The sequence below is a fragment of the Neophocaena asiaeorientalis genome, unplaced genomic scaffold (assembly GCF_003031525.2).
Source record: "Neophocaena asiaeorientalis asiaeorientalis breed wild unplaced genomic scaffold, Neophocaena_asiaeorientalis_V1.1 scaffold44, whole genome shotgun sequence".
In the NCBI taxonomy this organism is placed as follows: Eukaryota; Metazoa; Chordata; class Mammalia; order Artiodactyla; family Phocoenidae; genus Neophocaena; species Neophocaena asiaeorientalis.
In genome coordinates this window covers 670298-694681 of record NW_020173678.1, presented here as the reverse complement: position 1 = coordinate 694681, position 24384 = coordinate 670298, and the positions used below count along the sequence as shown (strand labels likewise).

The window sequence follows — 24384 nt, the reverse complement described above, 5'->3', positions numbered from 1 at the left end:
AAACCCCAAAGAGCCATCTCGTTCCGTGTAAGTAGCACCGGGTTTTCAGCTGCGGTTGAAGGTCCGCAGTCTCTTCTTGCCTTTGTATTTGCTTCCGTAACACGAAGATTCCCTGCTTTTAGTTAAAAGGTGACGGGAGATGCTTAGGTCCTGCTGAAGTTTCCGGTAATGATTGTTAGTGATTTAGAACTTTCAAAAGCTTGCTTGAAAGTTAACCTCTGTTATTTTGTTCCTCCAGAGCTGTAATCTCTGGGGTCGACTTTAAAAATACAACAGCCAGTTGCTGGATTAGCAGGAAGAGTCCGTGTGGGAGCAGCAGAGAACTGCAGCTCAGGGCGAGCTCGCTGGAGCAGAAAGGGTGGACCAGTCCAGAGCAGAGGAGAGGGGCTTGTCTGTCCCGGCACCTCCCAGGTAGTGTGGGCTCCGTGAGACCACCCATGGAGTCACAGGAATGTTTTGTTTCATATAAAAGTTATATTTGTGCCATACTGCAGCCTATGAAGTGTGCAATAGTATTGTGTCTAAAAAAACAATGTATATACCTTCATTTAAAACACTTTAATGGTAAAAATGCTAACCATCATCAGAGCCTGCAGTGCGTCCTAGTAGTAACATCAAAGACCGCTGATCACACATCACCATAACAAGTAGGGGGCTAATGAAAAAGTTTGAAATATTGTGAGAATTACCAAAACGTGACGCAGACGTGAGGTGAGCCGATGCAGCTGGGAAAATGGCTCTGACTTGCTGACGCAGGGTTGCCACAAACCTTTAGTTTGTAAAAAGCGCAGTGTCTGTATGGGGCAGCAAAGCGCCTAAGACAGGTCTGCCTGTGTGAAGAAAAGGAGGGAATTGAACGACAGTCGGGGTGGTGATCACCTCCTAGTGGCTGAGCTGAGCATCTTCTCCTTGGCTGGGCGGTTGCTATAGGCGACGAGGAAACCTTTCTTCCTCTTTGCGCTGGGATGTGAAGTAGCTTCTTCCTGTAGAGTCTGTAAAACATGGCAAGGGATAAAGCGTGAGAGCTGCTCTTTAGATCCCCCAGTTCTATTTTAAATGAGGTTTCCTTTATTTACTTTCACAATGAAATATGTGTCAATGATCAGGTGTCATTTTACAAGTTCGAATCAGGCATGCAAATGTAAAGACTTGTTTACGTCAATATAACCAGTTTGATTCAGCGTTGACTAGAACCCAGACCTCTTAGCTGTTACTGCAGTTCTCTTTTCTCTTGAACACGAATGCTGGATCGCTACTGTTGACACATAGTTAAATACCTTCCTGTCTACTTTGTTGTCTAACTGCTAGAGGGCAGGCTGTCTACTTAACTAATCTTGCATAATTTTTCTCAGCACAAGCAATTAATTTACAGCACTTATATTTATTGTCTCTGCTACTTATTTGGGAATAATCTGTCTGTGACACCTCTCAAACTCATCTCTCTGAGGCATTCTTGCATGTAACGTGCATTCAGCTGATGTAGAAGTGCTTCACTCCGGTCTTTAACTTTGGTGCTGGAGTGTCCCCGTTAGTCCCCCTCCCTGCTCCCCAAGCTGGGGGTACTTAAAAAAAAAAAACCTTTGCTGACATGTTCTCTTTTCTAACATGTACCATCTTAACCGTTTTTAAGTGTACATCCTTAAATATATTCATATTGTTGTGCGGTCGTCACTACCGTCCATACCCATAACTCTGGTCATCTCGTAAATCTGAAGCTCTATACCTGTTAAACACTAACTCTCTGTTCTCCCCTCCTGCAGATCCCCCAGGCAGCTTTCTGTCTATGGTTTTAACTACTGTATGTACTTGATACAAGTGACGTCATGTGTTCTTTGTCTTTTTGTGACTGGCTTATTTCACTTAGCATAACGTCCTCGAGGTTCATCCATATTGTAGCATATTGCAGAATGTCCTTACTTTTAAAAGATGAATAATATTTCATCGTATGAATATACCACGTTTTGGTAAGCCGTTCATTGGTCAGTGGACACTTGGGTTGCTTCCCCATTTTAGCTGTTGTGGATAATGCTGCTGTGGACATGAGCATAAGGACATCTCTTCGAGACCCTGCTTTCATTTCTTTTGGGTCTATACCCAGAAGTGGAATTGCTAGGTCACGTGGTAATTTCAATTTTTTGAGGACTGTCCATACTGTTTTCCATAGTGGCTGTACCATTTTGCATCAGCAGTACACAAGGGTACCAGTTTCTTCACATCCTTGTCAACACTTGTTTTTTTTGATAGTAGCCATTCTAATGAGCTGGGGATGTGGCATCTCATTATGGTTTTGATTTGCTTTTCCCTAACGATTAGTGATGTTGAGCATCTTTTTATGTGCTTGTTGGCCATTCTTATGTCTTTGACATGTGCTTTTTTTTCTTTTTTCTTTTTTTGGCTGTGCCACACAGCATGCGGGATCTTCGTTCCCTGACCAGGGATCGAACCCGTGCCCCCTGCAGTGGAAGTGCGAAGTCTTAACCACTGGACCACCAGGGAAGCCCCCGACATGTGCTTTTTACATCTTTAAAGTCCCCTGGTACATTTGGCCTGATAGAAGTGTTATCTGCGCATTCCTTCTAGACTAAGGAAATGAAAACAGGGGTCTTGCCTTTGAAAATCCATAGTATCCATCAGAGGGCCTGGTACCTCATGGGAGCTCAGCTGAGTAATGATTGTAAGTAATGACTGTAAGCTCTTTGAGGTCAGAGGTTTGTCTGAAGCTGCATGGGAACAATATCTGAGCTGGAGATCATGACCTACTCTGATGTATTGCTCTGAGCAGTTACTTTCACCATGGAAGGTTCTCATGTTTTTACGGCCTATTCGTAGTCTGTGCCATCTAAATTTTATTTATTTAATTTTAGCAGATAGTTTTGGAAACTGATGCAGAAGGAATGGCCAGAAGTTAAATGAACGTCCGAAGAAGAGCTTAAAGTTTCTTCAGCAACATCCTTTCTAAAAATAACTTGTTGCCACAATGTCAGTTTACACTGTACAGAGTAGAAATGACAGCAATATCCTTGGTATCCCTTCTTCCCCAAAGAGTTCATCGCTGCCTCTTCTCCCCCACGGTAGCAGGCTGAAGCAGCATTCAAAGTCGGATATGTCGGAATGTGAAAATGATGATCCGTTATTGCTATCCGCAAGTAAAACCAGAGACATAAATAGCACTTATGTTATCTCTGCCTGTAAAAAAACGGAAGATACACCCCTTCCCCCTAACCCTGTGGGTAGGTTAACACTTCAGAGGAGAGTGACAAGGAGCAAAGAATCCTCTCTGCTTGGTGAGTTGGGAGACACAACTGCGAAAACAGCAGAAACATGTCTTGCGTTACAACGTCGGGCTAAGACAGATTCTGTGGAAAAGTGGAAAGCAGCGCAGAATGTGGGAGGTAAAGGAGAAAACAATTGTGCTTCACCAGAAACTAGTATAAATGTAAAGACTGTGAATAATGATAGAAACTTTCTTGTCATACCTTCTGTACCTTTTGCTGCCGAGCCAAAAGACCCTGAGGTGAAGGCTGGTGGAAAATACAAAGAAACGCTTTCCGCTGTCGGTGGGGCAGACGAAAATGTTGCCCTTAAGTCCCTAAGTGATAGACCACCCGCTGGTTCCCAGAGTCAGACTGAAGCTGTTAGATCAGGACGCTTGGCAACAAAACCTATTCAGAGCAAGTTGGATATCAGAGTGTCAGGAACAGGAAGTTTACATCACAGAAGTGCTGGGAAGGATGGTGCGAAACTTGCACCTAAATTTGAAAGCTTAGAGAAAAGAACACCTTCGAAGTGTGTTACAGAGCACAGATCGACACCAAAGCATGGCACTCCTCAGTTTAAGAGTCCAGCTGCGTCAGTTCTGAAAAACAGGATGCCTACCCTTCAAGTTAAACAAAGGCCGAAAAGTTCTCTTCTTGCAAACAAAAGGGAACGGTCACGAGAAAACATATTCCTTCTTGAAGAAGAAACTGCACTTCGGAGAACCTCTACAGAAACAGACCCCCTAAAAGTGGAAAACAGTCAAGTGACGGTGGCAGTCAGAGTCAGGCCTTTCAGCACGCGGTACGTTCCCCTTTCTGTCTAAGGCCAGGCTGGTGGCGTGGGGCGCGTCCAGTTCCTCTCTGCCTTTGGGAAGGCAGTGTGTTCATGCATTTTCAGACTGGCTGGTGATTCTTTTATATAGATAGAACTTCTCGGTTCAGTGGTAGTATGTGGATTATTTTTGATGATTGGCTGTAAAATTAAAGAATCGAAATCACCGTATTTTGCAGACGTAAGTTTCCCTGGCTATACTGCTTTTTAAAAGTCTGAATGACTTCAGTCTAACTCAGTCTGCTCTCAGATCTGTAATGTACGGTGGGATCTCTACCTTTCCCTTGAAAAGAACCACAGCAGGTCACTCGTTCCCCAAAGAGGTCCTTCCAAAACCCTTTCCAGAGTGGTGGTCACCCCCTCATCATCTCTGCTATGTGGTGGTTATACGCTCATTTATTAGATTAGATTTTTAAAAAAAGTAAATTTATTTATTTATTTTGGGCTGTGTTGGGTTTTCGTTTCTGTGCGCGGGCTTTCTCTAGTTGTGGCAAGCGGGGGCTACTCTTCATCGCGGTGTGCGGGCTTCTCATTGTAGTGGCTTCTCTTGTTGTGGAGCACAGGCTCTAGACGTGCAGGCTCAGTAGTTGTGCCTCACGGGCTTAGTTGCTCCGTGGCATGTGGGATCTTCCCAGACCAGGGCTCGAACCCGTGTCCCCTACATTGGCAGGCAGATTCTCAACCACTGCACCACCAGGGAAGCCCTAGATTTGATTTTGATGGCAAAAAAAAATCCCTCCCCAAAAGTGCTTGTGGGTGAGACACTCACAGATTGCGGGTTGTGCTGAAAAAGATGACCCGCCCAGTGTGAATGTGGCATCTGGTTACCTTTACATTCTTGGAGAGATGACTGTGAAGACTTCACAGAGTCAGTAGTTTTTAACTCTGTTGTGGACCTAAGTGAGCTAGAGGAGGGTATGGTGACCCGGCAGTGCAGACGGACCTCTGGTTTGAACCTAAATGGCCAGCAGTTAAGGTAAGTTCCAGAGGGCTGTGGGCCTTTTAGCTGAAAATGTGGGGTCAGGGATAAGGGGAGAGAGCTCAGTACCAAAGAGCCTCAAGACTGTGCGGGGAAGAGGGGCAGAAGGGACAAGCCCGGGATGGGTGGCTGCCCTGGAGAGGATGGAGCGAGGGACCACGTGCTGATTCCAGACCCAGCAGGCACACCTGTAGCAGGCCCGCGGGGGAGGATGAGGGAGGTGGTTTCCGCAGTAGTTTCTGATCGAAAGCAGAGTTGGGGGCAGAAGGAGAGACCTGGGGCCGGACAAGGACTGAGATTGTTTTTCTGCAGCTCTGGAGCCAGTGAAAGATTTCCTACTAAGTCTTAGATGGAAGAAGGATGGACCCAAAGAGATAATTTAAAGGAGGAGGGACCTTTGGATTCATAGAAACGTAACTGGTAGCCCAAAGGCGCTTATGGTTCAGACTTGTATCTAACTGAGTTTGTTGAAATTGTGTTTCTTACCAGCTTTATATAGATTTGTACCTCCAAACTGTCTTTATAATATATTCAAACAAGTTTCCAGGTTTGAACTGCTGAGACAGGTAGATTGTAGTAGGCAGGATGAGAAAAGGGAGCGCTTAAGAGAAAAAGGAAAAAGATGGAAAATCCTGTAAAAGTAGGGGGCATTTTTCCAGACAAGCAACCTGGAACTCCATTTTCCCTTTGAGCAGTGGCACTGGAGCTGCAGGAAATAGATTTTGGAAACGCACTATCATTACGTGTGCTGGTCTGGAGTAATGCTGTATTTAACTAGTTTGAGGTCCTTATTACATTCTGTGGGAATAATACTCAGAATGGTTATAGTAACGATATTTTTCTCTGTGCTGCTTTTTAAAGAGAGAAGAGTGAAGAAACATCCCAGGTGGTCTTCCTGAACGGGGAAGAAATAGCTGTGGAACATCCCAGCATGAGACAGGTGTACAGTTTTGTTTACGACCTTTCCTTCTGGTCCGTTGATGAGTGTCATCCCCGCTTCGCGAGCCAGACGGCCGTGTACGAGGCACTGGCAGCCCCGCTCCTGGAACAGGCCTTTGAAGGCTTCAACACCTGTCTCTTTGCTTACGGTCAGACTGGCTCTGGAAAGTCCTATACGTAAGTTGTATCGTAAGTCCGATGGTCCAGAAATGCTTACATGTTTTGTGCGAAGCAGCATAGTTTAATAGCAACTGCACAGGCCTGGGCGCAAATCTCACCGTTTTACATACCAGTTCTGCAAACTTGGGCAAGTTACTTTGTCTCTGGGTTTCTGTTTATGCCTGAGATACTGTTTCGTTGGCCCCATTTTACTATAAACTCTTTCTCGTGTAAACCGAAGCCCAGAGAGGTTAATTGGAAGTATTGTTGTGAGAATTACAAGCAAGTCATCTGATCAACGGTATGGTAATAATACCTGTCCTAGAAGGAAATACTCAAATTTTAATAGTAGCTAGCACTTATTAAGTTTTTACTGTCTTCCAGGCCCTGTGCTAAAGGCTCTCAATTAGATAGTTCTTATTTATTCCCATTTTACAGAAGAGGAAATTGAGGTTTAATTTCTCCCCAAAGAACTTAAAAACCTAATTAGTTTTACTTCCTCCCTCTTCATAATGTATTTTCCAGGATGATGGGATTTAGTGAAGAACCAGGAATAATTCCAAGATTCTGTGAAGGTCTTTTTGCTGAAATAGCCAGAAAACAAACCCAGGAGGTATGTTCTCATAGTATCCGTAAGCCTTCTTATTAGACTAGAAAACGGTCAAACCAGTTAAAGTCGGAGTCGTGGCCGCTGAGGAACTGCTCAGCAGAAGATGTTGTAACTTCTGGTCGCTCTCCTTTCGGACAGTGGTTTGGGGGACGGGGGCTCCAGACTCAGAGGCGATTCCTCCTGCTGGACAGGGATGCAGGGTCCTCTCTTCCGCCTTCTCTGCCCAATCACCTCCATGGGTGTGGGGTGCATGTGGCGGTAGTTACGCCCCGTCGTGCGTGTCTGCAGTGGGGCGGCGGCCCGGCCTTCCCTAAGGACGGCAGGCGTCGGCATTAGGACGGCGGCAGTAGGAGAGAGGGGAGTGACGTGCAGATTCAGCCGGGAGTGGAGGTCACAGCCTCGCTCGTGCCCCGCACTGCCCCAGTGCTGGGTGCCCACGCCCCCTCACCCGGTCCTAGTGCGGCCAGCTGTTTGCCGGGCAGCCAGTTAGACCAGTTTTTCCGAAACTCTCTTGAGGATAAGAGCGCCTAGGAATGTGTGTGTGGGTGTACTTTCTGAAAAGCTTCTGGAGATTCTGGTTCAGTTGGTTTAGAGGGTAGCCTGGGAATTTATAATTTTCATACTTTTCCTCTAGTGATTCTTATAATAAGGGGACTTGGGAAAATGTTGTGCTGTACTTGGGAGCACGGAGTGGAAAGACCCGGTGCCTGTAGGGAAGAGAGTGTGATGGAGAAACGGGCCAGTACACAGTCGAGTACAGTCACTGAGATGCTAAATAAAGTGAAGTAAATACTAGGTTAGGATGAGGGCGGCGGCTATGGGAACAGGTAAGCTGGGGGCACGGGGTCCTTGGAGGAGGCGTGGCCCGTAGGTTAGGCCCCTCTGTTTAGCATCTGTTTTGTTTAGAGGTGGTGGAAGCCAGGGAGGGAGAGCAGGCGAAGGCGAGGGGTCTCTGGAGTGATCACGGGTCCGGGGGGGCTCCAGTTGTGGGGAGCGACTTTGTCAGTGAGAGGAACACATGAGACGGTTCAGAGCGTGGACTTTGGAGATGGCTTGAGCTGGAGTCCAGGTTCCACACTTCCATGCTGGAAGTGTGACCTCGAGCAATGTGCTTACCTTCTCTGAGTGCCTCAGCACAGAGCCTGGGGACGAGGAGGACGTTCTCCTAGGTTTGCTGTGTGAAATGCGTTCTGTGTGAAAGGTTTTGAACAGTGCCTGCCACATAGAGAGCCCAGCGAAGTGACTGTGGTTTTCTCAGTTTGGGATTATTCAGGGTGGTAGAAGATAACAACGTGCGGGTAGGGGTCTCGGAGGTGGGTGTAGCCACAGATGCCAGGCGCCTCGAAGGAGCAGACAAAGCATGATCCTCTGCGACGTGACCTCCCCACCTTTCGCAGCTCCCCTCCCACAGCGTGTTCCTCTCCAAGGCCCCCTGGAAGCCCCATAACACAGTACACTGTTTTATATATAATAGACATTAATGCATGTTTGTTGAATTCTGAGCCCCAATACCTGTATCCACAGCCCTTGTAAATAACCTGTAATTGCATGGGTTCACCTGTACCTGATCTCTATCCGGAAGTGCTTTGTTCCTCTCCCGGGACGCTAACTGTATCCTTCTGTCTGTGTTACTCAAGTGCTGTGTTGCGTCTCCAATTAGACTGTGAGTTCTCTGAGGATGAAGCCTGTCCAGTTCACCTCAGGTTCTCCCACGGCACCTAGAAGAGTGCTGTGTGCCTGGTAGGCCTAATAAATATTTGGCGAATTGAACATACATCTCTTTGATCTCCCTTGAAGCTTGTAGTTTCGTTAGCGCTGGGTGTTTGCTGACTCACTTTGGGCCTGTAGATGAAATTTATTTCTCTAACAAGGGAACATGCCCTAACTCAAAAAAGCTACATGGAAGCAAATTTTCCCTTTTTGGCTTTTATACCTTGTCTTTCAGAGTCAAAAGGAGGAGGAGCTCAGCTCTACTGAGTCTGGTGATTGTTTTCTGCGGCAATCAGGAATCACAATCTGATTTAAGATCCGCACTTAGCAGATCAAGTGTTCGCCCACAGGGTCCAGCTCGCTGCGTTCCTCATGCCTCACAGCCTTTTCTCCTCCTTCCCCAGCCTCTCTGGCACCCGCATCTCCCCTTTCTGATTGGCCGTTTTATCTATGGTCATGATTTCTCATTTTGGTTCTTAATTTTCTATTGCTCTGTCTTATCTGTTGGAGGGTATGGTATGTTTCTCTGAGATGGAAACTCGTGGGCGAGAACCTTGCCACATACTTCTGTATATCCTTCTCATATAGTCATGTGCATATAGCCATGCACATACTAAGTTAAATTGAATTAGGTGAATTTCCTAGAAGTTAGTAAGAAATGCAAGGACTTTTGTTGTTGAAATTTTCCTATATTAAGATAAAATTCACATAACATAAAATTGACCATCTTAAAATATAAAACTCAGTGGCATTTAGTACATTTATAATGTTGTGCAACCACCACCTCTGTCTGGGTCTAAAAAAATTTTCATCACCGTCAGAGACCATCCACGTACCATTAAGTAGTTACAACCCATTTCCCTCCCCTCAGCCCCTACGCTCTGTCTCTGTGGCTTTACCTGTTCTGGACGTTTCCTGTAAGTGGAATATCATGCAGCCTGAGGTTCGTCGGTGTCACAGCATGTATCGACACTTCGTTCCTTTTTATGGCTGAGTAACATGCCATTGCATATATGCGCCACGTCTTCCTTATAAGTTGATGGGCATTTAGGCTGTTTCCATCTTTTGGCTTTTGTAATACTGTTGCTATTACAATACACAGTTGTACAGTTGTGTACAATTTTTATTTGAGTAACTTTTTAAAATATTTATTTATTTATTTGGCTATGTCGGGTCGTAGTTGCGGCACGTGGGATCTTTCCTTGCGGCACGTGGACTCTCTGTTGTGCGCACGGGCTTCTCTCTCGGTGTGGCACGTGGGCTCCAGAGCGCGCAGGCTCCGTAGTTGCAGCGTTTGCTTAGTTGCCCCGCGTAGCATGTATCGACACTTCGTTCCTTTTTATGGCTGAGTAACATGCCATTGCATATATGCGCCACGTCTTCCTTATAAGTTGATGGGCATTTAGGCTGTTTCCATCTTTTGGCTTTTGTAATACTGTTGCTATTACAATACACAGTTGTACAGTTGTGTACAATTTTTATTTGAGTAACTTTTTAAAATATTTATTTATTTGGCTATGTCGGGTCTTAGTTGCGGCACGCGGGATCTTTCCTCGCGGCGCGTGGACTCTCTGTCGTGCGCACGGGCTTCTCTCTCGGTGTGGCATGTGGGCTCCAGAGCGCGCGGGCTCCGTAGTTGCAGCGTTTGCTTAGTTGCCCCGCAGCAACTAAGTGGGATCTTAGTTCCCCGACCAGGGATCGAACCCATGTCCCCTGCATTGGAAGGCGGATTTTTAACCACTGGACCACCAGGGAAGTCCCTATTTGAGTAATTTTTAATTTGAATTTATTTGTAATTCTTTTGGGTAGATAGGAGTGAAATTGCTGGGTTATACAGTAATTCTGTGCTTAACCTTTTGAGGAACTGCCCACTGTTTTCCACGACATTTGCACCATTTAACACTCCCACCAGCAACACTGGAGGGCTGGAGGGTTCTGATTTCTCCACATCCTCATCAGCATTTGTTGTTTTCCGTTTCCTTGATTACAGCCATCCTAGTGGGTGTGAAGTGGTTTCTTACCATGGCTTTGATTTGCATTTCCCTACTGACTTGTGATGTTGGACACCTTTCCCTGTGCTTGTTGACTATTTGTGTATCTTTTTTGCAGAAATGTCTGTTCAGTCCTTTGCCTACCTTTTAATTGGTTGTTTGTCTTTCTGTTGTTGAATTGTAAGAGTTCTTTATATATTCTGGTTACTAGACTGTTATCAGATATGATTTGTAAAAAGTGCAAGAACTTTTCAAATAAATTGTATGCTGTGTTTCTGTTCCTGCTAGGTCAGCTATCACCTTGAAATGAGCTTCTTTGAAGTATATAATGAAAAAATTCACGACCTTCTGGTTTGTAAAGGTGAAAATGGGCAGAGAAAGCAAACAGTAAGATTTAAAAACTTATTTGTTTTTAATTTCTGTTTTTATTGACGCATATAATTATATTGGTTCTCAAGATGATATATAGCTTAATTACTAAAATGCATGATAGCAAATGCTTGAGATCTAGTCTAACTACATTGCTATTTACTAAATAAGCTGAACATTATTGTTAATGGACATTAAACTAGTTATGAACTGTAACCTCATTTTACTTAAGCAAGTATTGTGTAGAAGTTAAAGATAAAACATTCTAAGATTTAGTTGGACCACTTATGTCAAATACCAAATTCCTAAGAGTCTGCAAAGCCAAAAAAGAATAAAAGTTTAGAAAACTGTATTGTTATTGTAGAGTATGTATTTCACTCGATTATTTAGCAAATTGATATCTCATAGCTCATATTTTCTGTGAAGTAGAAAGTTTCACAAAGGCATAAACTTTTTAAACAACCGCTATTAGAATTAAAAACTTCTGACTTTGGAAAGGGCTGTGGAGAGCGAGAAGCTAACATCTGAAGAGGTCACTTGACTCGCTCAAGGTCGTGCAGTCTGCTTTTGGCAGCATCAAGAGACTCACACAAAACTTGGCGTTTCCTTCCTGACCTCTACGTGTTCTTAAATTTCTGCTCACAAAGTTTAAAATGTATAATGTAAAACGGAAAAAATTGTTAGCTGTCTGAAATTTATTGCACGTATTTTAGAAAGCTATTTAAAAGCATATAAACAATAGCTACGGCAGGACTTAGGAATTAAACTAGTGAGATACTTGATGTTATGGTGTGTTGTCAGATACTGTGCAGATGTGAACAGTTTGTGGTCTTGAGGCGGTTTCCTAGTGCCTTACAGATGTGTTTCTGTGAGGACCTTTATATTTATTTCCGGGTAGAGACAGATCTCTTTACCGTAGACTCGAAATATAGAAAAAGAAGGTCATGTGAAATTCTCTTTTATATGAAGTATTTGCCTTGCTGTTAACGTGCCTCGTGTTTGCCCACAGCTGAGAGTGCGGGAGCACCCGGCCTCCGGCCCCTACGTCGAGGGCCTGTCCACGTGAGTGTGTGCAGCCAGGGCGCGTGACCGCTGTGCTCTCGGCAGCCTCCCCAGCCGTGAAACGCTGCGTCACTCCTTACTCTTCTCCCCTTAATATTATCCAGTTAAATGTTCCTCCTCTTTCCAAATAGAGTGTTAGCCGCTTGTTGTTATATTTGTTTATATCTCTCACAGCACCTGTGAAGTGCCTTGCATAGAGCATTAATTATACCGTGTAGGAAGTATTTGACTTTCCTCCCTTTCCCCTGCTAACCCATTAAGTTAAGCCTTCCCTCTCGAGCCACTTTTTTAATCTGTTACTTTAAGCTGTGGAGGCGAGAAGGTGCTGAGCTCAATGTTTAGAGTTAGAAATATGCTGAGAGTCATTTATTTGCTTTTCAACTCCAAGTGCTCTCTTTTTATATGTATACATATATATTTTTTTTATAAATTTGTTTATTTTACTTATTTATTTTTGGCTGCGTTGAGTCTTCGTTGCTGAGCGCGGGCTTTCTCTAGTTGCGGCAAGTGGGGGCTACTCTTCGTTGCGGTGCGTGGGCTTCTCATTGCGGTGGCCTCTCTTGTTGCGGAGCACGGGCCCTAGGAGCAGCAGGCTTCAGTAGTTGTAGCACGTGGGCTTCAGAAGTTGCGGCACGTGGGCTCAGTAGTTGTGGCGCACGGGCTTAGTTGCTCCGCGGCGTGTAGGATCTTCCCGGACCAGGGCTCGAACCCGTGTCCCCTGCGTTGGCAGGCGGATTCTTAACTATTGCGCCACCAGGGAAGTCCCAAATGCTTTCTTAAAGGAAAAGAAAAGTGGCTAGAAAAAATTCAGCTCCATTTAGTAAATATGGGACTGTGCTGAGACCCATACACACCCACACTACCACACCCATATATATGTGTACCTATACATATACCTGTACCTCTACCTACGCCTAACCACACCCACATATACAGGTACCTATACCTATGCCTTTGCCTATACATATGGGTTAAAGTTTATCTTTTGGTCTCATGATTTAGACTTGGATAGTACAATGTTAAGATTCTATAAGGTGCTTCATTATATTAAGAAAAATCATACTTTTTAAAATTTGTTAAAATGAAAACATTATTTTATTACCTCCCTTTTACAATGGAGAAAATGAAAGATTCTGTAAGAATCAGTATAGTAATAGCTATGGATTATTCCACTGTGGTATTCGTGGAGTAATTATGTGGTTGAAAGGTGGCTGATGTTTTATAAGGATGGGAGTGTGATCATGAGTAAAACTGACTTTGTCCTTTGCTTTTGTGAAATAGGAATGTTGTCAGCTCTTACTCTGATATCCAGGTAAGGTCCATTGTAATTGATCTTCTCTCCACTAGATAGAAAGATCAGTCATAAATATTCATAAGAATATTTCCCCTTATTTGCTGTTTGCATAAATAAAAGGTTAATTTATAAGGAACTGATTTTGTTTGTGTAAACTTTAAGCAGAAGAATTACTCTTATAAACGAAAAATTTAAACCGATCATCATGTCAGTTTAGAGTTATAGAAATAGCCTGTTAAAGGTGTTATTTCCTCATTCAAATTTCTATGACAGAAAAAAAATAGACAGCGGGAATGCAAATTCTTAAATAAGCATGTATTAATATTTTTATTTTATAAGCTGATTATAAATGTGTGTATATATGTGCTCACTCTACTCTGCTGTTCGTTACTTTGCTCCGGTGAGCCCCTGTCTGCAGGCCTGACCTCCTTCTCTCCTTTCTCACTAGATTTGGCTGGAACTGGGAAATAAGAGGAAGGCAACTGCGGCCACTGGCATGAATGACAAAAGCTCCCGCTCGCACTCAGTGTTCACCCTGGTGATGACCCAGACCAAGGTACTGTGTTGTTGATTCATTTCTTAGGTAAGATAGCCACTATATTCAAGTTTCATGTTTTCCTTATTTTCTCCTTTATTTTTTTATTTTTATCATCTTTATTGGAGTATAATTGCTTTACAATGGTATGTTAGTTTCTGCTGTATAACAAAGTGAATCAGCTATACGTACACATTTTTCCCCATATCCCCTCCCTCTTGCGTCTCCCTGCCACCCTCCCTATCCCACCCCTCTAGGCGGTCACAAAGCACCGAGATGATCTCCCTGTGCTACGCGGCTGCCTCCCACTAGCTATCTGTTTTACGTTTGGTAGTGTATATATGTCCATGCCTCTCTGTTACTTCTTTGAATCAAAGGTAAAAGTCCAATCGTATAAATATATAACATAACTGGATTTTAGGACATATACACAGTAACGCTGAGTGGCATATATAGGAGTATGTTTTTCTCACTGTTTTAAAAATCAATAAAGTGATTATTGACTTATGATATTGATATTGTCATATCAATACATGATAATATATTATCAACAATACACGATAATTGTACAGTATTTGAAAAAACATATCAGAAAGTAAAAGATCTTAAATAATTCATCCGTAGGGTTCCACTGCTCAAATGAAACCCCTCTAAAGAGTTTGGTATATAATCTTTCAGTTGTTTTACAATCACATGTAAACAAATTTACAAAATCTGCAACAATTTTATACTGTTAAAACTACTTGCAAAACATTATTATTCACAGCTACATAATTTCCCTTTGACTGTTAAAATTCCTCAGATTTTTCTCTGCTGTTGGACATTTATGTTGTTTTTAAATGCTTTGCTACTTCAGGGCTGGGATGAACAGCACCTTTGTACATTAAGCCTTTTTTCTGTCTGTGGCGTAGCTATTGCGTAGCTATGGGTTTAGCCCTTTAAAGTCATTCCTTTTATTTTGTGTAGTCTGAGCACTGCTCAATATGTTCTTATAAATTGTCACAGATTCAAGAAGGGATAGCTTCAAAAGTAAGTGAGTGGTTTGTAATCTTGTCTAACTTTCCGTTTTGCAGACTTATATTGATGGCAAGTAATAAAAGAACTTATGATGTGTTATTTTACCGTGTTTTTTTAGTTTTTTTTTTTTTTATCGGCAGGCGGACTCTCAACCACTGTGCCACCAGGGAAGCCCATGATGTGTTATTTTAATGTCCTTTTGTCCCAGACAGAATTTGTGGAAGGGGAAGAGCTGGATCACAGAATTCGGAGCCGTATAAACCTGGTGGACCTGGCGGGCAGTGAGCGCTGTTCCGAGACCCAGACAAGCGGGGAACGGCTGAAGGTAAGGGTGAGCCCTCACGCTGGGGAGCTCAGTCCTGGCCACTGTTTTTAGGAGATTACTGGCTAAGCACGTAATCTTTTTTTTTTTTTAATATAAATTTATTTATTTATTTATGGCTGCGTTGGGTCTTTGTTGCCGCGCGTGGGCTTTCTCTAGTTGCGGTGAGCGGGGGCCACTCTTCCTTGCGGTGTACGGGCTTCTCACTGCGGTGGCTTCTCTTGTTGCGGAGCACGGGCTCTAGAGCACAGGCTCAGTAGTTGGGGCATGCAGCCTCTGTAGTTGTGGCTCCTGGGGTCTAGAGTGCAGGCTTAGTAGTTGTGGCTCGTGGGCTCTAGAGTGCAGGCTCAGTAGTTGTGGCACACGGACTCAGTTGTTCCGCAGCATGTGGGATCTTCCCGGACCAGGGCTTGGACTCATGTTCTCTGCACTGGCAGGCGGTATTCCTAACCACTGCACCACCAGGGAAGTCCCTAAGTGTGTAATCTTAACCAAGAATAACCTCTCTGTCCCTGCACTTTATATATAGACTGTGTTGCTGAGACTTAAAGAGGAACCCGTAGTTCTTGGTTATGATTGCTTCTCAGAGTCAGTTAGTAAATATTGAGTCTGAAGAAAGTTGGTAGTTTATGGAAGAAAGTATTTCCTCAGTAATTATATGAAGGAAGAAATATATTTTGTGAAATACATTTATTGCTGAGCAGTTCCTTTCAATTAAAATGTTTGATCTTGTCCCCAGGAAGGCGTGAGTATTAACAAGTCCCTGCTGACCCTGGGAAAGGTCATATCTGCGCTCTCCGAGCAGGCCAGCGGGAAGAGAACATTCATTCCTTACCGCGAGTCTGTCCTCACATGGCAAGTAGCTTTTGGAGTATAAGGAATTGTACAAAATAGAGTGAGTACTGTGGAGGAAAAGGGCATAGACTGACTTCATGTGACTCTGGGACAGAGCAGTGGTGAGCGGTATGGATTCCAGAGCCAGGCTACCTGGCTGTGCTTCCTACAAACTGTGTGACTTTGGGCAAATCACTTAATAGTCCTCCAGCCTGTTTCCTCATCTGTAAAATGGGGATAATATCAATACCTGTCTTTTAGGGTTGTAATGAGGGTTAAATGATGAATGAACTGTTATTAGTGCCTGATGTTTGAGCATATATGGTATCACCAAACACATTACTATGTGTGTGAAGTGAAGTTTAGCACACACTGGCTGGCGTGTAAGTGTTCAAAAAGTATTTTCATTAATGAACATGTATTTAACTTCAGATATATTACATTCAGATTCCATCTGTATTGATTTAATACCCAATTCTGATACGGACTGCATCACTGTTGACAGCAGTGTATCGTTATATTTGACTTATTATATTATAATTGCCACCTCAAAACCTGTAAGGGAGCAATGATTTTTTTAATGCCTTTTGAAAATTAAGAATAACTTTTGAAAGTTAGGAATAATTCACTCTGCATTCATAAATACAGAGCTTTTAGTCTCATGATCTTTTTTCTTCTAAAATAAGGCTTTTGCATGTAATAGAAAACAAAATTTGTGTTTATATGTTCATCCATCATTTTCTGCAGTTTTGAGCAGCTGCTTTGAAGGGCTCTGGTGACCCTGGAAATGCAAGGGTGACCAGACACACGGTCCCGCCCCTAAAGTAGCTCACAGTCTAGTATGGGGAGGGGTTTTACTAAATATTGGAGAGTTAACCATATTTTAAAATCTTTGCACAGACTATCGCTTCACAGAACAATATAAAAAGTGTGAGACGAGGGACTTTCCCTGGCGGTCCAGTGGTTAGGACTCTGCGCTCTCACTGCTGAGGGCCTGGACTCAATCCCTGGTCAGAGAACTAGAATTCTACAAGCTGTGCGGCCAGAATAAATAAATGAGAGGTGTGAGATGAAATAAAGTGCGCAGAGATCTAAAAATAGCTACAAATACCAAACAGTTCTAACCGGTGTCTGAGCGAGGAGCGCAGCACTGCGTCACGTGTCCCCGCGGTCTGCCTTGTGCTCTCTAGGTAGTTGTCATGAGGTCGTTGCAGAAGCAAAGTCTAATTGTGACTGTTTACCTTGAAGGCTGCTGAAGGAAAGTCTGAGCGGAAATTCCAAAACGTCGATGGTCGCCACGGTCAGCCCGGCGGCCAGCAGCGTGGAGGAGACCCTGAGCACGCTGAGATACGCCACCCAGGCCCGGATGATAGTCAACGCCGCCAGGGTCAACGAGGACGTGAGCGCCAAGTTGATCAGAGGTCAGCAGTTCCCTACAGACTTAAAGATCATCTTGCAAGAGTTTAGTCTCAAATATTCATCTCAGTGATGAAAATATGCAGTTTAAGGAAGTTAAAGATTTTTCTCTCGTATCTGTGTAATAGCTGCTAGCCATCATTCCACACTGATGAGGAAGGCGGATGGAAGGACGGCGGGAAGGAGAGTAACGGAGAAAGTCAGAAAAAGCTGGGAAATGGGGTGGGTGAAGGGAAGGAGCCAGCGTAGGAAACCCTCTATGGACTGAGTCGTGCTCCTGTACAGCACAGGGACGATAACGTCCTTTACTTTTCCTCCCGTGGCCTTGCCGCCGTTGTCTGTCTCTCACCTCTGCTTCCGCTTGGTTCATTGACCCAAAGGCTGCTTGGCCCTGGGCCTCCAGCACGGGCCGCCCTTCGCCAGCGCCGAGTGTCCGCCTTCTCTCGCTCACCTGCTCGGGGACCTTGCAGAAGGCGCATAGGTCCCTCAGAGGTGTGGGCCGGAGGAGGATGGATTTGCCGTCTCGTGCTCTCTTTTCCTGTTTGGAGCCCCTCGCGTTTACAAATGGGACCATTTTCATTAAAGATAAGCATTCTGAATTGCAGCCTGGCAAATCTGTCATCTTTATCTAACGTGTCCTTATGAGTACGGTTTGCCTGGGGCAGTCCTGGGTCATGGCTGTCATGCCAGTGTGACGAGTGGTGCCCCCGGTCCTTCTCAAAGGTGTCCCTCTTGGACGATACATTACGTGGCCATACTGCTTATGAGGGAAGGAAATTCATGAAGAGGGGAGCAGTTTTTCAGGTAAAGGTTAGGTAGAGATTTGTAGGTAAAGTAAAATTTCTGCAAGTATTCTGTTTTACTTAGTATTTAAAACTTCAAATAAAATAGAATATTGGAGGGTTATGTCTAGTGTGGGAATTACTATATATCAAATGTTATTGATCATGCCTCTTTCTACAAATATTTAGACTTGAAAGCAGAAATTGAAAAGTTAAAAGCTGCTCAAAGAAACAGTCAGAACATTGACCCTGAGCGATATAGGCTCTGTCGGCAAGAAATAACATCCTTGAGAATGAAGCTGTATCAGCAGGAGAGAGACATGGCAGAAATGCAAAGGTGGGCTCTGGTCACTGCCTTCGATTGACTGGCGGGGGGCAGGGGTCGGGAGAGGGGGCGGGGGGTGGAGGTGGGGACGGGAGGCTGAGGAGGTACCAGAGTCTGCCTTTATCCCTGCCTTCCCTGTGAACAGAGCAGCTTATCCCCAGACCATTACGTTTTAAGTATTCCCTAGTGGTTTCCTCATCTCAGTCGATTGTCTCTTGATTCTCAGTCTTATAAACCTGGATATTTTTAACTCTTTTAAACTCTCGTTTGTCTTTGGTAAGAATGTGGAAAGAAAAACTTGAACAAGCTGAAAACAGGAAACTTCAAGTAACAAAGGAGTTACAGGTATCGTTTCAACTCTCTAAACTGATTTGAAAATTTGTAAAGAAATATGACAGTAAATATACAGATGTACTTTCTCAAATTCCAGGCCAAGGAATTTGTTTTATCCTGTGGAAAGTGGGAAATCATTGAAAGTGTTTGACCAGGGAATCGACATTTTGAGAATTAGTTCAGAATTACTTTGGTGTAGGGTGTAAGCAGGACTGAAGCCAAGAGGGACTGTTGGCAGGGCGGGCAGAAGGCTGCCTCAGTGGTTCAGGCGGGAGGTGCTACGGGTCTGAACCAAGGTGATGGCAGTGGAGACGCAGCGGCAGGACCTGACCTGCTGTAGACGTCGGTGGGTGAGATCAGGCACATCTGGTGATGCTGGGTTGAGCCGTGAGTAGGCTGAGGATGGTGCCAGGACAGAGGGTCAGCATCTTCCTGGGAGTCTAAGAAGTATGGTGGTCACACTTACGGGGAAGTCGTGAGGAGAGGGTCTAAGAGACCGTTAATTAACTGAGTCCCACATACCGCGACTTAAATGTTTAATGTTTTAGGTGGATCTAACAGTTTCATGCTTGTGATTAAAGTTAATTTTTTTTCTGACTTCTACTAGAAAGCAGGAATTACATTTCAAATGGACAACCATTTGCCAAACCTGGTCAATCTCAACGAAGACCCTCAGCTGTCGGAGATACTGTTATATATGATAAAAGAGGGAACAACTACAGTCGGAAAGTATAAACCAAACTCGAGCCGTGACATCCAGTTGTCGGGGGTGCTGATCGCCGACGAGCACTGGTGCGTTCCTGCCAAGTACTTTTCCAGATCTTGATGACTGTGGCTTTCTTCACATGAGGCATTCACTCACACTGATTCTTTGGTATAAGTTTTCGAACGCATCTTTTAGCCAGGAAAAACAGGCAGTCTGAGTGTTTTGTAAGGATGGCAGGTCAGTTACTCTCAGTAGGAGATACGATGTAGTATCGCTCTATCAGAAGTTATCCCTCAGCCAATAGATCTAAACTTCTATCCATCATCTATGGCAGGATTTTTGATTGGGTTGACAAATTTTAAAATTTGTTCACATGAATTGAACAAATTTTAAAATTCATTCATATGAATTGAATGATACTGTGTTGTTAGGGTGATAGTACATGTAAACTGTTGTAGCTCCACAGTGTGTTTTCATGATTTGTCCATGTTGATGCTCTCTCATTTTTCCACTGTAAAGTACCCTGTTGTATGAGTCTACCTGTCTACTTGGTTGGTGGGCACTTGGGCGGTGTCTCATGTTTTGCTCCCCCAGTACTGCTGTGGGCGCTCTTGGATGCGTCTCCTGGTACAGACGGGCAGAGCTTCTGTGGGGCGAGTTTCATACCCTGAGTTAGGGCCCTCGGGGCAGCCGCTGGGAACCCGGGCGGCCAGGCCCTCCTGTCCGCCCCGCTGCGCTGCGTGAGTCTCTGATGATCTTCCTGTTACCCTCCCTATACGGTGATCATTGTGAAGTTCGGGAAGATCGCTCCTAAGTGGTGTGTCCAGCAGCAGAGATACCAGGCTGCAGCATATGTGCATAGCCACCTTTATGAGGTAATTTCAGATTGTTTTCCAGAATGGCTGCACTCTGCCGCCCTTGGCGCTGAGGTCCCTGTGGCCCCGCATCCTTGCCGACCCTTAGCTGTCAGGTGGATGTGAAATGGCGTCTCGTGGGGGATGCGTGTTGCATTCCCTTGACTGATCCTGTTCACCTGTTCTTGGGCCATCTTTGTTTGCTCTTCTGTAACCTGCTTGTTCGTGGCTTTTGTCCATTTTTCGATTGTGTTGGGTTTTTTCATAATTTTTAGGAGTTTTTTAATATATTTTGGTGGCCCAGCTTTTGTGAGTTTCCTGTGTTGTAAATGTGTTTTCTCCAGCGTGTGGCTCGTTTCACCCTCTTATGGTGCCTTTTGATGGATCAGAGTTCTTGGTTAGTGTAGTACATAAGTCAGTCTTTTCCTTTATGGTTGTCAGTGTTTGTGTCTTGTTTAAGAAATCATTTCTACACTGAGGTCATAGAGACAGTCACCTAAATTATCTTCTAAATGTTTTGAAGTTTTGCCTTCACATTTAAGTCCTTAAGTCGTATGGAATTTTTTGTTTGGTGTGAAGTAGGGATCTAAATTCATTTATTTTCCACGTGAATAACCAACTCTACCAGTGCCGTATATTAAATAACATATGGCTGTTTTTGTGACCTGCAGCGTTCATACAAAAAATCTCCAAAAATCCAGTGTGTTTTCTCACCAATATTGCATGGCCTGAGGTCCTCGAGCCCGCGTTGTCTTTGTACCCGGCGTGGCACGGCTTCTTGATCCTCAGATCCTCTTTCTCTTTCATTAATTAACCATTTTCTATAACAGATAAACCCAGAATTATTTATGCTTGTAGCAAAGATACAGAACATGCCCCCAAAGAGTTGAGAGTCCAGGGGGACCAGGAAGTCCGCCACTCGCCTGGCACTTGGTGTTTCCCCTTTTAGTACACGGATAGGTGTTTGTCTCACTCTCTGGACCGTGAACTTCACGAGAGCAGGTTTCGTGTCTGTCTTCACTGATGACATACCTGGCACGTGGGGCTCAGTGGACAAAGGAGCGCCAGTACCCATCAGTTTATATTAACATTAGGTGGGTCTTAGCTACTTAGTGCTTAAAAGTAAAGAAAGAGAAGGAAAATTCACCTCTAGCTTTGAGCCCTAAAGAGAAGCTGCTTAGAGGGCTCTGGCCTTGACGAGTGATGGAGATAAGGGAGAGGATGTCTTATGTCGACGGAGCGATTCAGGTAAAGGAGAGAAGCTGATGTTAAGGCAAATCCAAGTGGGGTTCTTATGGAAAATAGTGGTGGGTCAGGGGGTTGGTGGTTGAAGCTGGATGGGGGGTGGGAGGGGGCAGAATGCTAAAAGGCCAAGGGCTTTTGATGGCAGAGCAGATAGAACTGGGAGAGAGGAGGCGTCAGAACAAGCAGACCTTGTTAAACCTTTATGGGGTTAGGACACTAGGCTGGCGGGAGGGTGGGCTGTTCTTCCCAAGTCCTCTCCTCTAGGTGCTCAAGTTCAACTGTCATTCTTTAACGGGAGATCTCGGAGCCTTGTCTGGAGCTGGAGGTTTTGTTTGGGGCTCAGCTTTTGCTACAGTTTTCTCTTTCTGTCCAGTTAATCCAAAGATAATTGGATTTTGGAGTTTCTTTCCTATTTTCTGAATAAAAAGACTCAAAAGGATATATAGCATTTATAGTTGAGTTTCAACAGTATCATCTTATCGTCAGAGTTCAGTTAATTAGACGTCCAAGGAGTGTGCTTTTATCTCCATGCTTTTCCTTCCTCTGTATTACCCCTCTTTTCATGGGAGGAAAATGTTGTTTGTCCCATTATTAAAACTCATAAATGAAACCAGAAAGTTAGAAAAGTAAAACATAAAAATACTTAAAACTCTTCCATTCATAAAGAAACCACTGTCAGTATTTTAGTGTATTTTCCCTTAATGTTTGTGTTTTTTTTTTTTTTTCCATTTCTGGGGAAGAGGGGCTGGTATTTTTTTTAAGTAGTTTTAATCAAAATACATAGGATGAAAATTTTTCCCACCACTGGTGGATAGAATTGCTAGAGAAGCCAGGCTTTTTCACCAAACCTTCAAAATCTAATTGAAGGAAAATAAGAGAGTTCTAAGTCATTATGGTCACAAATTGATATGAACCTTGACACTAAGGGAATAACTCAAGGAGGATTATCTGTATTGCCTTTTTCTTACTTGTTAGTCTGTCCTGTAGTTGTAACAATGTGCATCCTGTCTTCACAGCACCATCAACAATTTCGATGGGACCGTGAGTATCATCCCAGCTGGGGAAGCAAAGACATATGTAAATGGAAGACTTATTTTGGAACCCACGGTATTACATCATGTAAGTTGGCTGCTGCTAAGATGTGAGAAATTGTTTGACTTTGGGCAAGCGATCTAGTTTTTCTGAGCCGGGTTCTGTCCTCTGTAAGATCAGTAGTGAACGGTATGAAGGACTTTCTGGTTCTAACGTTCTCTTACTTCACGAATTGCCTGCCTTTGCGCAGAGACCGCAGTTCTGTTATGGTGGGTGGGCCAGCCCCCAAGGAGCTGTCCACCAGCAGCAGCATTATGTGTCCCGGGAAGAGCTGGGCTTTGGAATCAGGCCAGACAGGGTCGAAGCCCTGGCCCTGCCACTTGCCATATGACCTTTGAAAAGTTATTAAGCTCGGGGTGATTGCCTGTCACCCATGTCAGGACACTTTTGAGAGCATTTCAATAATTATATTAGGAGAACAGGCATGAACTATTCTGTTGAAGGCAAAGCAAGACGTATGGTCACTTGGTAAATATCCTGTCTTTCAGGAGGGATAAGGGAGGAGTAGGTGAAAGAATTCATGCATAGTTCTTAATACAGTGTCTGCAGACAGTGAGCTCAGTGTGCGCTTATCACTGTTACCGTTAAGCTCTGTGCTCTGTTAGTTTCCTCATTCCTAAAGTCGGGATAGTAACATGCATAGTTGTGAGACATCAGTGAGATGATGTATGTGTAGAGTGTCAGATGTGGTTCTTGGCCTGTAGGAAGCATTTCATAAATGTTAGCTGCCGTGATTTTTATGTTTATCATTAGTGATACTAGACTATTGAATTGTTGAACATAAGGGTTTGTCCCACGGAATTTTTTGCTTCAGACTCACCTCAAGGAGTAAATCTCTTGTGTGCTTTAGGGTGATCGGGTGATTCTTGGTGGCGATCATTATTTTAGATTTAATCATCCAGTAGAAGTCCAGAAAGGGGAAAGACCGCCCAGTAGAGATACTCTTGTGAGCGAGGGTCCAAGAGACTTCGAATCTGCAAAAAATGACTTGCTCTTGGCACAGAGATTACAGTAAGTATTTTTGTTGGTATGAAACAGTAAGTATACGGGAGAGGGCTATGGAGAGCCTTAATCAGGTTGTCCTGACTGCACTCGTTAACTCTTTGGGTGCCGATTTCTAGCGATGTGATCTTTCCTCTTCTGTGTGCATTCATTCAACAAACAAACTTAGCTCCTACGCTGGAGGAATTTGTCTTCTTATGGGGCTGACGGACAGACAGACAGAGTGCCCTGACAGAGCCCTGCACCGTGTGGAGCTCCTGGGGTGACTCCTGCCCCGACCAGGGGTCAGCGAAGGTCTCGTGAGAAGATGTCCCCTGGGAGGGAGTCGGCCAGGGGAAGCCTGGGGAGTGGACCCTTATTTACTTTTCTTCTTTTGCCCCAGTTTTAGCTGAGGCAATATTGTAGGAGTTCTGATTTCAGCAGGATCCCTGTAAAATAAATGGCAAGTAACAGAAATAAAATGCTAAGGCATTTGGACTTTATCTTAAAGGTTATGGGGTCATAAGAGAATTTTAAGGAGACATGAGACAGACATGATGGGGATCACATTGCAGAAGGGTGGCTGTGGTCCAGGTCTGGAGGGTGGAGGACGGTGGAGCCGGGTCCCAGGCTGCAGTGCAGTGGAGGCTGGGGGGTGAGACGGGCATCTCGGGCTCACAGGGAGAGAAGTATCCGCACAGAGGATGGAGGCGGGGGGTGGGAAGGATGAGGGGGGTGGG

At 44.3% G+C, this 24384-nt stretch overlaps 1 protein-coding gene across 1 annotated transcript in view; it reads left to right on the top strand.

The window, feature by feature from the left end:
- Window positions 1–285: 285 nt before the first annotated feature.
- Window positions 286–24384, top strand: part of KIF14 (kinesin family member 14) — a 51954-nt gene continuing 27855 nt past the window's right edge. Inside the window, exons 1-16 of the mRNA XM_024749670.1 lie at window positions 286–411; window positions 2868–4059; window positions 5930–6184; window positions 6692–6779; window positions 10766–10864; window positions 11856–11908; window positions 13190–13220; window positions 13651–13758; window positions 14963–15079; window positions 15816–15931; window positions 17159–17331; window positions 18298–18445; window positions 18715–18778; window positions 19374–19558; window positions 22588–22690; window positions 23514–23674. Coding sequence (XP_024605438.1) covers window positions 2978–4059; window positions 5930–6184; window positions 6692–6779; window positions 10766–10864; window positions 11856–11908; window positions 13190–13220; window positions 13651–13758; window positions 14963–15079; window positions 15816–15931; window positions 17159–17331; window positions 18298–18445; window positions 18715–18778; window positions 19374–19558; window positions 22588–22690; window positions 23514–23674 — 2783 coding nt within the window. The 5' untranslated portion in view covers window positions 286–411; window positions 2868–2977. The remainder of the gene's footprint in view (window positions 412–2867; window positions 4060–5929; window positions 6185–6691; window positions 6780–10765; window positions 10865–11855; window positions 11909–13189; window positions 13221–13650; window positions 13759–14962; window positions 15080–15815; window positions 15932–17158; window positions 17332–18297; window positions 18446–18714; window positions 18779–19373; window positions 19559–22587; window positions 22691–23513; window positions 23675–24384) is intronic.